Here is a 12,065-nt window from a genome sequence, read left to right on the forward strand (position 1 = left end):
AATTTATATTTACACTACATACAAGTTACACAACACAACTCATCTCCTTCACCCATGGCAGTCATTTTCAACTCTGCAGTCATGTCAGCGCCCCCTCCCACCTTCAAAACATCCTCTGATTTGATAGTCAGTTTGCAATCTGTGTGTGTCTGTGAGGCTTGGAAGTCAAGAAGTCAGTCGATGCCACATGATGAGAGAGAATACGTGGTGTCTGGCTCCCTCTGGTGGGAAGCTGGTGAAATGACATGAGGTGAGGGCAGCGGCGCTCAGAGGTTATCCCCCGGCTGGTACTGAGGCTCAGTGGCAGTGAAGTAGTCCTCCAAAAAGGCCTGCAGGTACTCGAAGGTGGGCCTCTCCTCCGGGTCTTTCTTCCAGCACTGCACCATCAGCTCGTGCAGGGACGTGGGACAGTCCTGAGGGCACGGCATTCGGTAGCCTCGCTCAACCTGCTCCAGCACCTCGCGGTTGTTCATGCCTGGAGGGAGGAACATGGAGGAATGAAGGCTGTGTGGCAATGCAGTTAAAAACTTGCCTTTCAAATAACTAGTCTCCCTCTAATTGCTCTCATTTATGAGCCACGAGCCGCATTTTTACACATGATTTTGTTTCTCAAGGGAACAGTTAGGATATTTCATACTTTGCAGCAGCTGTGGCAAGAACAGTAGACAGCATGTAACCAAGATGATCATAAATCAAATTTAGGCTGAGATATTCCCAAGTTGACCCTGTGCTTCAGTTTGACAAGAAAACTAAATAAAAGGAACAAACTAACTGATTTGGGTGTGCAAACTCTTTTTTGTGCTTTCAAATTTGACTTTGGTTGCATGCACACCAGTCTCCCTTTTGATTTTAGTTGAGTGTAAAGTTCAAGATTGAACTTTCATGCTCAATAATAGAACTGATTTAAAACTAATCAAGTTAGAAAATAGTATTATCGTGTCATGGTGCAGTGGTAACCATTGTTATCACAGCAAGAAGGTTCTGTTTTTGAACCCACTGGCTTTTCTGTGATGAGTTTGCACGTTCTCTATATGTTAGCCCTGTGATTGACTGATGGCCTGTCCAGTATGTACCCCGCCTCCCACCCAGTGTCAGCTAAGACTGACTTCAGCTCCCCCATGACCCTAAATAAGTCAAAATGCTAACTAGTGATTATTTGGTCACTGTAAAAGAGCTAATGTAGCATGAAGCTAACATTTTAAAGCAAACACCCTCTTTCAACTAAGCACTCTTTAATTTATGAATGCCCTCCAAAAAAGTTATCAATATTCCTGATAGGACAACTTTCATATGCACAAAACAAATGTATATTTGGGTCTGAGTTTATACAGTATACAAAGCTCTGCACGGCAGAGAATGGGGAGTGACAATAAAAACTTTCCCCCAGAGAAAAATAGACTCTGTGCCAACAATTGAGGGTGGAGCTTGTGAAATGATACATGAACAGTAGCTGTTGGAGCTTAAGTAAACTGCCGTACTGCAAAAGTTGCATTGGCTGTGCAGTATTCTGCTGTGATAGGAGTTACTCACAGGCTCTATTTAAACTTTTTTTTTTTTTTTTTACTGTGTGAGACATTTTCTACAATTCTAGTCTTTCCAAAGCTACTTGAGTATAATGACTCAAAATCCTATTTAAAACCTCATACATCTATAGTCCACCCTAACAGGTATTTTCAATTGACTAATTAGACCTTAGACAGCTTACACCAATATTTGTTTTGTATAAAAAGCTTGGTGACATGTTATTGCAAAATAGCTTCACCCAACTTCTAATTAGCCTGGGTAACTGGTAACTTTTCATCATTTTTACCTTTATTAAACATCTGAAAGTGCAGAGACAGGAAATTAGGAAGAGAGAGGGGTATGACATGCAACAAAGGTCTACAGCCTGATGTAGTATGCATCGTAACTAGAAGAATGCTGAACGACCTGGATATTGCGCTTCATTTACTCTTATACTATTTTGTAACTCACTATGGACCCTCTGGCTGGATCACTCAGTTAAATGTATAAATATGACATAGAGCAACACAGGGATATTTAACACGTTCACACAGTCAGATGGGAACATTCCTCTGCATAATGCACACTGTAACGTACATTATGCAACATGCTGCTCTTTTTTTAGCTTGCAGAGCTGTGGCTAATGTCTCAGTAGAGTCAAGCACTCTCACACACACACAACAACAATCTAACAAAAGCAATCAACTGGATTTGATAAGTGATTACATAATTCACAGAGCTCTCTCTCACCTGGATAGGGCACTCTGCCCTTGGTCACTAGCTCTGTCAGCAGGATGCCAAATGACCACACATCTGACTTGATGGTGAATTTCCCATAGAGCGCAGCCTCAGGAGCAGTCCACTTAATGGGAAACTTTGCACCTGAAAAGAAATGCAGAAACATGATTTTAAATCTAGAATAAGACACTTAAGATATGATAATCCTTTATTAGTCCTATGATGGGGAAGTTTGCAGTGTTACAGCAAAGTGGATAGCAAAAATGGAAAGAGCATCAATAAAAAGAATAAAGAACAATAAATAATAAGTAAGTAAACAGGCAAAAAGAACAATTGGAAATAAAAAAAATAGTAATATTATGTTCAAGAGGAATTACTGGTGTTATAAGAATGATAATATACCTGACGGGGATATTGTCTTTTGATACGTTTTTTTATTTTACTCGTGTCTGAAATTCCAGCAGAAATAAAGACACAACCTTTACCAAAACCTAAGGAATAAGTAGGTCACTTTGCTCTGCATGGGTTTTGTTCTCTAATTTCATTAGTGCAGAGACATGACGACATGATAACATCCCACTAAGGAAAAAAACCCCAAAAAAAACGGAACAATTCCATTAGCTCTCTCCCTCTCAGTTTGCACTTGGCCCAGGTTGAGCAAGTAAACATTTAAATCGCTAACAAACGAGTGACTGAACATGTTGACAGAGTGACTGAGAGTCTGGAAGTCGTCCTGGTGCAGTTCACGTCTGCCAACGGCGGCTCAGGGGAAAACAACATTTGAGTGATTCAGGGTATAGCCGCTTATTCCTCATCTTTTCAATAAGATACACAGTGACAGATGGATTTTCATGTGCGCAACATGCACGCAGAGAAATGCAGTCTGCAGTGTTAAATTCCTGCCCTGTGGCCTTGCTCTTTGTGATATGCTATTGTCTTTTACCCATGCTGTAACCACAAGTGCTTAGTTTTCCACTGGTGTCACCAAGAGAAATTCCTGCTCATTTACTGTACTTATTGTGGAAGTGTGTGTGGTGTGTGTCTGTCACAAGCTACATTTGGGGACACGTTTCAGACTAAAGACCAGTTAATTGAGGACAGCTTGTACAACGGGGGGCAAAATCTTTTTTGCATGTGGTCATTGGGCATTTTTTTTAACCTGTCTGCAAGTCAAGTTTCCCTTAGGGGACAATAAAAGCAACTGAACTGAACTGAACTCCATTTTGGGATTTTTGTGAAAATCCCAAAACTATTTTTGTGTCAGCAGTTAAGTTTAGGGCTAGGTTATGGTTAAGGTAAGGGTTAGGGTTAGACGGGTAGAGGTCATGGTTAAGGTTAGGGTAAGTGTCCAGGAAATGAATGCAAGTCTATGTAATGTCCCCAGAAGTGACCGAAGTAAATTAGTGTTTGTGTGTGACTTAAGTCACTTTCAGAGACATACACCAGACTCAAGACCAGTTGACTGGGGATGGCTTGTGCAACTGGGGACAAAATACATGTCCCCAGTTAATAAAATGTAGATTTGTGGGTCATTTGTTAAGGTCAGGGTAAGGGTCATGGTAAGGCAAATAGTAGTTATGGTTAGGGTAAATCTCCAGGAAATGAATGTAAATCTATGTAAATACCGCAAAAGTGACTTAAGTAAACCTGTGTGTGTGTGTGTGTGTGTGTGTGTGTGTGTGTGTGTGTGTGTGTGTGTGTGGGTTAGCCCGCACACTTTTTCCTCTGACGATGATGTTTTTTAGAAGATGCTGTGGTTGGGGACAGATTGAATACTATAGCACCATTTGAGTCAGACAGTTGCCACGGTCATCATCCCTTTAAAAAAAACAACAACAACATTTTCTGACTTTGCCAATCCACTAAGACTGTAACCAGTACCTTGTCTTGCTGTGTATTCATTGTCCTCGATGAGCCTGGCCAGACCAAAGTCAGCAATCTTACACACCAGACTTTCTCCAACCAGGATGTTGGCAGAACGCAGGTCTCTGTGGATGTAGTTCATCCGCTCAATATATGCCATGCCTGCTGCCACCTGGGAAATAAAGTTATTTTTTCAAGTGAACATCGCATCACTAAAACTGTTTCAAGGGCAAGATGTTTAATAGATTTACAGCCATTTTATCAGCGTGAAATAAAAAACGGTGATGCATACTCCAGTGATTAAAGCAATCATGTGATCATCTCTGTTGTCTGTCTGATTATAGTGTGAAGGAATGACAGATCACCCAGTTTGGTAAACAACACTGTGCTACATGGCATGTTCCTAAAGTTCAAACTTTTCAAATGTTCACTAACTTTTTATTCTAGAAAAGTGAGGAGTTGCCTAATAAACCTGTAAGTTTGAATAGCAAAACATGAAGATGGAAATTACTGTGATTGTGCAGACTAACTAATGAATGAATGGGAAACGGCTGTAGATTATTCAAGTGAATTAAACTGTTTAGAGCACACTAGTAACAAATCCACAGTCTACAGCACCATTTTACAGCATTCATTTTTTTTAACAACGTACCTGAGCTGCCATGTCTACTAGATTTGGCAGTTTGAGGGTTCGCCCTTCTCCATCTTTGAGGAAATCAAGCAAACTCCCTACAAAAAGAGAAAAAATCAACAAGTTAGGATCTACTGTCTCAGATTGTCTTCCGCTGCCAGCTTTCAACTCAGATTTGGATCAAAACTGAATCAACATGTTGTAGCTAATGTGACCATCAATTCTGGGATACCAGCCACACATGTTACACTGGGCTCCGATATTTATTTGTTAGTTAGTTATTGCTATGGTAACTGATGATCTCAGGGTTTTTGAGTAAAATCCCTCACTGTAAAAACCAAACTACAGTAAGTGTCTGCATCACTGTAATAAATTGTGCCTGCTTCAGTATAGCAATGTCGACATGACAGGACTGAGTGCCATGTTTTAAAGTAGGATCTATACTGTCCTGTCCATGCAGGTGCATGAATTATGTACACACTGTGTGCACAAATACATGTATGTAAAATTCATAATGTCTTTTTAAGTGAAATGGCGCTACCTTTGCTCATGTACTCTGTGACAATATAGATGGGCTCTTCGGACACCACGGCGTAGAGCTGCACCAGCTTGTCATGTCGGAGCTTCTTCATGATCTGAGCCTCCTCCAGGAAGGATTCGGGTGACATGGTGCCAGGCTTCAGAGTCTTCACCGCCACCTTTGTGGTGCCGTTCCATGTGCCTGAAGAGAAAAAAAGAGGTTGTTCACTATTTTAAAATGTGACGGAGAGTCTGATAAAATGAAATGTGAAATGTTATAAATACAATTGACTTTAACTGAATACAATTAACTCTATTGTAACCAAATGTTACATTCATGGTACAAACTTCTCTGAAGAAACAAAGGAAACAAATTGCACGTATCTAAAGTTGAGTTAAAGCTTGGCATGATATGGATTTGAGCAACACTTAAATGTATTTTAGGATTTGACATAATCCATGTTTATAAGACCAACATGTTCAGATGGAGCACATGGAGCATTTCACTGACCAGTGTGGAACAAATTAAGCTTTTTATTGAACTGAAGTGAACTAAGACTGGCTGTGTCTGAACATGGTTAAGATATGTCTTATACAGATATACAGAAATAACAAATAACATATCTTCCAAAACTGTTAAATGAACACAACAAGTTTACAATACAAAAAATTCTTTAATGACATTTAAAGAAGCATCACTAAAAGCAAAAGCTACTCTCTGTGAGTAATGTAGAGTTGATGTGAAGTTGGGTTTAGTCTTCGACAGTTAAGTGATTACACATGTAAAGTATGTTTTGCAACTTTGCTCACAGCTGTTTATTTTTCACTGGGGCCAAAAGAGGACGCCAAAGAGATACGCACCCATCCAGACCTCTCCAAACTGGCCGTTGCCGAGACGTTTGATGAGCTGCAGCGACTCCCGCGGGATCTCCCACACGTCTTTGGTTTTGACGGACAGGTCGGTCAGGCGAGGCATGCCTTTGTGGCACGGTACGATCAGTCTGCAGCAAAGCCCTGCGGCCCTCGCTGAATCAACCGTGCAGTTTGAATATTAGAGTAGTGTGGAAACAAGCTTTAATTATTTTCCATTTTAGGATAAGAGAAAACAAGACATAGAGTTCTCATATCGAGATGTTTTTGTACTTCCCCTATAAATGTATCAGTCTCACCAGAGTAGTGCTGCACCAACTGCTGGAGCGTCTCAAACTGGGCCCTGGTGGTGATGTAGTAACCTCCACTGTCCAGCTTGCGAATTTTATAGTGTTTGACGTGGTCTCCCTTGATGTCATCCCAGTCCTGGATGGAGAGGGAGTAGGCCCCTGGAACACAGTGATAAAGAATGAAACTGGCAGATTGAAGTAATTTAGAGCTAAGTATCCGGTAAGACTTGAATTAGTTTGCTTCCTGTGAGTGCGTGATAGTTTTTAAAAAATGTATATGTAGCAGATTGTGCAAAAGATTTAGGGAAATAAATATGGAGAACCTGTACGGTTAATGAATATCACACTGAATTTTAAATTCTGAGGTTGGTTTGATGATTTTTTTGAAAGTTTGTCAAAAAATAAACTACTTACAATGGCACATTACACATCAAAGCGTTACTAAATATTTGTGTATTGACAAACACTTCTGTCTGTTTCCTAAAGTCTAAAAGCATTCAATATCTCAGCATGTTAAAGTACCTTTGGTTGTTTCACTCTCACGGATGAGGAAAGTGCCTCTGGCGTTGCCGTTGGAGAGCAGCTGCCTCTCTGCATCCTTTCGGCCTAATTTACCAAAATACCAGCTGCAGGAAAGGAGAGAAAAAGTCAAACTATAACGTCTCATAACATTTTTCAAACATTCTGTCTTTATTCTTACCGTAAGTGCTACTATGCCATATTTAACAAAAGCCAGCAAGATGGGCTTTCAAATATTTATGATATGCTCTCTGCTGATGACGCTGCTGTGCCTCTGAGACTCTGAGACTCTGAGACTGTGTGTGTGTGTGTGTGTGTGTGTGTGTGTGTGTGTGTGTGTGTGTGTGTGTGTGTGTGTGTGTGTGTGTGTGTGTGTGTGTAATAGAGAGAGTGTGTGTGCTCATATAAAAATTTTTACTCACTCCTCAGCCTGGATTGAGTCCACTGGAGCCACGTAATTGCTGGGAATGTAACCAGTTCCACCTGTAGTGAGAGAGCGAGCCTCCCACCAGTCTCCCTCACTGAAGAGAGGAGGACAGAGAGAGATGAAGGATGGAAGCAGAGACAGACAGAAGTAATGGATGCTCAGATTTATTGACTGTCTTGTTTCTGTTAGCTGAGAGCATACGCATAAAAACAAACCATTACATAAAAGCAGCTGTTTCTAATGGCTGGGGCTACATCATTAAAATATAAAAAGACAATACAAAGCATACAGGATATAGTAAGAAAGGATGATTTTAAAAAGAAGCGCTTCACTCATTAAATAAAATGTTTATGTTGGTCATAGCAGATCCATTTATTTCTCTGACGCAAGATCTGATTTGTTCAAGAGCTGTCCCAAAAACAAGACACATCTGTTCTACTTAACATATAAAACAAAAACTCAGTGAGTAAATCAGTGAAACAACATTTCATTCCATATTCATCGCTCAGACATTCACAAAAGACAAAAAGCAGACAGTGAAAACACGACCGCCACCCTTAATGCTGTCATGCAGATGTTTTCACACTTACGTGCTGTTGAGGATCTGGAACCTCTCCCCCTTTCTGAAGCTGAGGTCATCCTCGGTCCTGGCTTCGTAGTCGTAAAGAGCCACAAACAGAGTCACCCCTGCAGGAAAAGAAAGTTGTATATGCTGGTTAGTGGTGGTAGCTAAATCTTAATTGTATGGATGAAGTGTAACATTGGGTTTTTCATGGTGGTTTTATTGCTGGGTTTGCTCATCTGTTGAACACATGGGCAGCTTGTTATGTAATGGAAATGAGAATTGCTGCCTTCTTCATCTATTCTTTGCATCAAATCAACTTCTTTCAGTTTGTGTTGAATATGTCCTCTACATTCAGTATATCCAGACAGTCATCCAATATTCATCTTCCCAATCAATCTTCAGTTGCACAAAGAGGTTCTTAAAGGAACTACTTTCTTTGTTTACTTAAAAGGTTCTCTTTATTAAAGAGCCTGTTTACACTTGGTTTTAAAATGAATTTTGGGTGATTGGATCAAAAGTGGACACCACTACATAAAACAACCACTTGTCTATGTGGTCTGTGATACATTTGACCACATGTATTTTGTAGTGTGAACGCTAATGTGTTGCCAATGCCAAGTGATTTGGCCCGTATATATAAATTAGTTCTTGAAACGTTTTTGTTTTCTTAGTTAGCCTGTGCAAAACAAATCTGGCACTTTTTTGGTGACAGACTGACATAATAACTGTGCAAGCTTCTGGCGGAAGTGACGTAGGCAGTAATGAAATCTGAACACTACTTGCCTGGTGGTGCTTTACAGACACAGGTGTTAACGGCAATGTGTTGCTGTCAACTTACGTTTGGATCACCAAAACACATTTTAAAACCAAGTGTAAGAAATGTAACAGCCTCAAAGTCATTCGTAATGTGCCTAAAAATACTTTAGCCTCTGGTAAAGTATTCTCTGGTAAAGCCTCTCTCATAATTTGGTTTTGGCAGAGGCAATCTTTTTTATTTTTTGCTATGTTCCCATCCTTGTGGATTACTTTCCATTGTTTTTATTTATTTACTGAATATAAGCTGTAACAATTCATATTTTTAGAATACGAATGGGTCAAATAACTATATGTAATAAAAAGGTGTCATTTGAAGCGACACAGTCATTGAGAATTATCACCGTTTATACTCACTGTTTTGATATTAACAGCCACCACTCTCATCAAGTCAATTTCAGATGCAGCAGACAGTTTGAACATAGGTGAGCATTTAGCAGCTAAAGAACCAGATATTTCTGTCAGGAGTTGGTGTAGACAAAACAGAGCTAAAAGGAGGGTGAATATTGCACTTAAATTTGTCAGTTGGCCAAAAAAAAAAAACGACTGCAAAAGAATGATAACGCTGCTCCATGTCTGCTGGATGTCAGCAAACAGTTGCTGACAAATTCACTATAGCAACTTCATGAGTTGACAACATCTCAATGCTGTGTTTACAGCATTGACAACATGTCAATGCTGTGTTTACAGTTTGTTTCGCTGCCCCCAAGTGGCCAACTAAATAAATAAAATAATGCACGTCTAATGTGAGAGTATGACTTTCCTCTCTATCACACAGAGCATTGTCTAGGAGTGGTGAGCCAACAGTTAATGTCGACATGGTCTAGATTAGGGAGGCCAATCAAACTTATCTGTTGTGACGGCCCCAGCGTCCCTGTATCTGCTAATAAGCTTGAAACTGTAAAATGATTTCATTTTCTGATTTGATCTGAATCATCTCTGGACAGTCAGAGCTACAGTGCTTCAATAAAGCTCTGCAAACTTCCCTGCAAAGTATGTAATGACTTCCACAATACACTAAACAATGATCGAAACTCAGAGGCAAACATGTGATGCCCTCACATGTTTCTTGTTGCAATCTTAGATATGAATTTTGGATAGCGCTGCCCTCCTGGACTAATTTCTTATTCATACAAGCTGCTGATGCTGACTCCACAGATGCAGAGTGTTTATCTGTGCTGGGATCTACCTTCAGAAAAAAAAGCCAGAGTGGTTGACATCAAAGCAAGACATGCTGTTAATTTATGCATCACACATCATATGTATCTTTAAAATCTTAAGTGAGAAACTGTAAAGCACATTTGCCCGCCCTCAGAACACGTTTGCAATATTCAGCACAACGTCTATTCTTTCTGGTCGTCAGATGTGCCTCGTAGAGTACCAGAATGATAATTTAGGTCACTCTGTTTTCCATTAACTTGCAGCCAGTGGTCATTTATCTTCTGCGGCGAGATGAATGTGTCACAGCACCACAATATGGAGCACACACAAGAGAAGAATCACAAATTCACTTTGGAATATGGTAAGAAAAAAAAGGAGAAAAAACAAGATGACAGTTCCAGCATGTAAGATGATTCAATATCTCTGAACATCTCACTGCAGATCTCATGTCAGGATACCAGTTCTGCGAGATAGTGAGAAGAGAGCAGGGTCCCCCGGCATTCATGGTCTTTAGGTTTCCAGATTTTAAAATGGTCAACATGTTAGTCCTGAAGTATAAAACCACATGAAACCAATTTTAGTATAATATATCCTCGGGTATAAAACGTAAAGTTCTGGCTTCAAAATGTTAAAAAACACACACACACACACACACACACACACACACACACACACACACACACACACACACACACACACACACACACACACACACACACACACACACACACACACACACACACACACACACACACACACACACACACACACACACACGCTATGAGTGTGGCTTTCTTACAGATTGTATTATATTTCATTTATAGCATTTCTTTACAATAGAAGTGACAATACTTTATCCTCATCGTTATTCGAAATGACAATGAAATTAACCTTTTTGTGGCAGAAAAGAAAGTGACATTTCTCATCCAAGGAGGGCATTGCTCATTGACCATTGGTTCACAAACATGATGGATACTGTTGGACCCTTCTTAATATCCAAGAAAATGGGACAATTACACTGGTCAGCGGTAGAAAGAAGTCCATTCTATCCCAAATAGTATAGTATATTTTATTATATGACAAAGTCTTGTCATTAAACCTAAACCTGGAGCCAACATTAGCCTTTCACTGAGTACTGGATTAGGGCCAAACAGTAGAAGTGAAAATCAGATACGTTTACAGTTTTATATCTTTGACTGACATTTTTATTTCTCATTTAATTGCTCTGTTTGTAATTTAACTGAAATGTATTTTAGAGCTTCCACTTACTGTGCTTTCATATCCAAAACAATGTGGCTGAGGTCTAATTCATTCATCTCACCCTCCTCCTCATCCTGATCAAACAACAGGTGAAGGAGGTGTGTGTGTAGAGCCAAAAGTCCTCTGTAGCTCCGTTTCTCTGTGCATCTCTGTATTGCACTTAACTCTGTAAGCCCAGCCTGCTTTCTAGCAGCCCAATCAAATGCTAAGGATTTGATTTAAATCCCTCTTGTAACTGTACACCACTCAAATATTCCATTTAAATGGGAAATATGTCACAGCACAGAAGCTAAAGACGCTCTAACTTCCATTTAAATGGGGCATTTAAGGAACTACTAAACCACCTGAAATTAAGTGGAGATTTTGAGTTTCCAGTTGTGACCAAAACTCAATTTCAGGAGCTAAATATAGAAATGTATAAGTTTGGCATAAAAAAGTATGCTTAAACGATGTTGAATACTAGCTTAAAATACCATAATCAAAACATAAGCTACAGTTTTTCAGAAAGCCTCAGCTGAAGCATATTGGGTATTAAACAGCTCTTACAACTCACAGATTTATCAAACAGTTTTTCAGCCTCACCTGTTCCTCCCCGGGACCGCAGCGTCCCAGACTGCGAGGATGTGTGCACACCTCCGAACACCGTCACCCCCTGTGTGGCGCCGCTGTGGAAGTTGTTGTAGTTGGGGATGGTGGTGACCCCGAAGCTGGGGTAGTGCTGCGGCGTGGGGTCAGACCCATAGCGGTACCCCGAGTTGTGTGAAAGGCTGGTCTCCCGGTCATCAGTGAGTTTTGCTGCTTCTTTATCCTTACATTGGACACAGCCCATTCTCTACTTTCTGTGGGTAGAGAGAAAAAGACAGAGGTGGAATTAGTGCGTAGGTAAAATAATAGCTCAAAAGCTGA

The 12,065-nt window shown here is 40.2% G+C and overlaps 1 protein-coding gene across 2 annotated transcripts; it reads right to left on the reverse strand.

Annotated features, from left to right (window-relative positions):
- Positions 1–255: 255 nt before the first annotated feature.
- Positions 256–12,012, reverse strand: fyna (FYN proto-oncogene, Src family tyrosine kinase a). Of its 2 annotated transcripts, XM_062441041.1 has the most exons (11): positions 11,742–12,012; positions 7,951–8,047; positions 7,356–7,454; positions 6,937–7,040; positions 6,424–6,573; positions 6,116–6,280; positions 5,277–5,456; positions 4,757–4,833; positions 4,123–4,276; positions 2,254–2,385; positions 256–475 (listed from the first exon to the last, which is right to left on the reverse strand). In XM_062441041.1, exons 1-11 carry the CDS (start codon positions 11,986–11,988, stop codon positions 267–269), a joined length of 1,614 nt encoding a protein of 537 aa, XP_062297025.1. In that variant the 5' UTR covers positions 11,989–12,012; the 3' UTR covers positions 256–266. The 2 variants fall into 2 exon arrangements, with proteins under 2 accessions (XP_062297025.1, XP_062297026.1); XM_062441042.1 differs by lacking the exon at positions 6,116–6,280.
- Positions 12,013–12,065: the final 53 nt, after the last annotated feature.

Source organism: Scomber scombrus, chromosome 19 (genome assembly GCF_963691925.1).
Source record: "Scomber scombrus chromosome 19, fScoSco1.1, whole genome shotgun sequence".
Taxonomy (NCBI): Eukaryota; Metazoa; Chordata; class Actinopteri; order Scombriformes; family Scombridae; genus Scomber; species Scomber scombrus.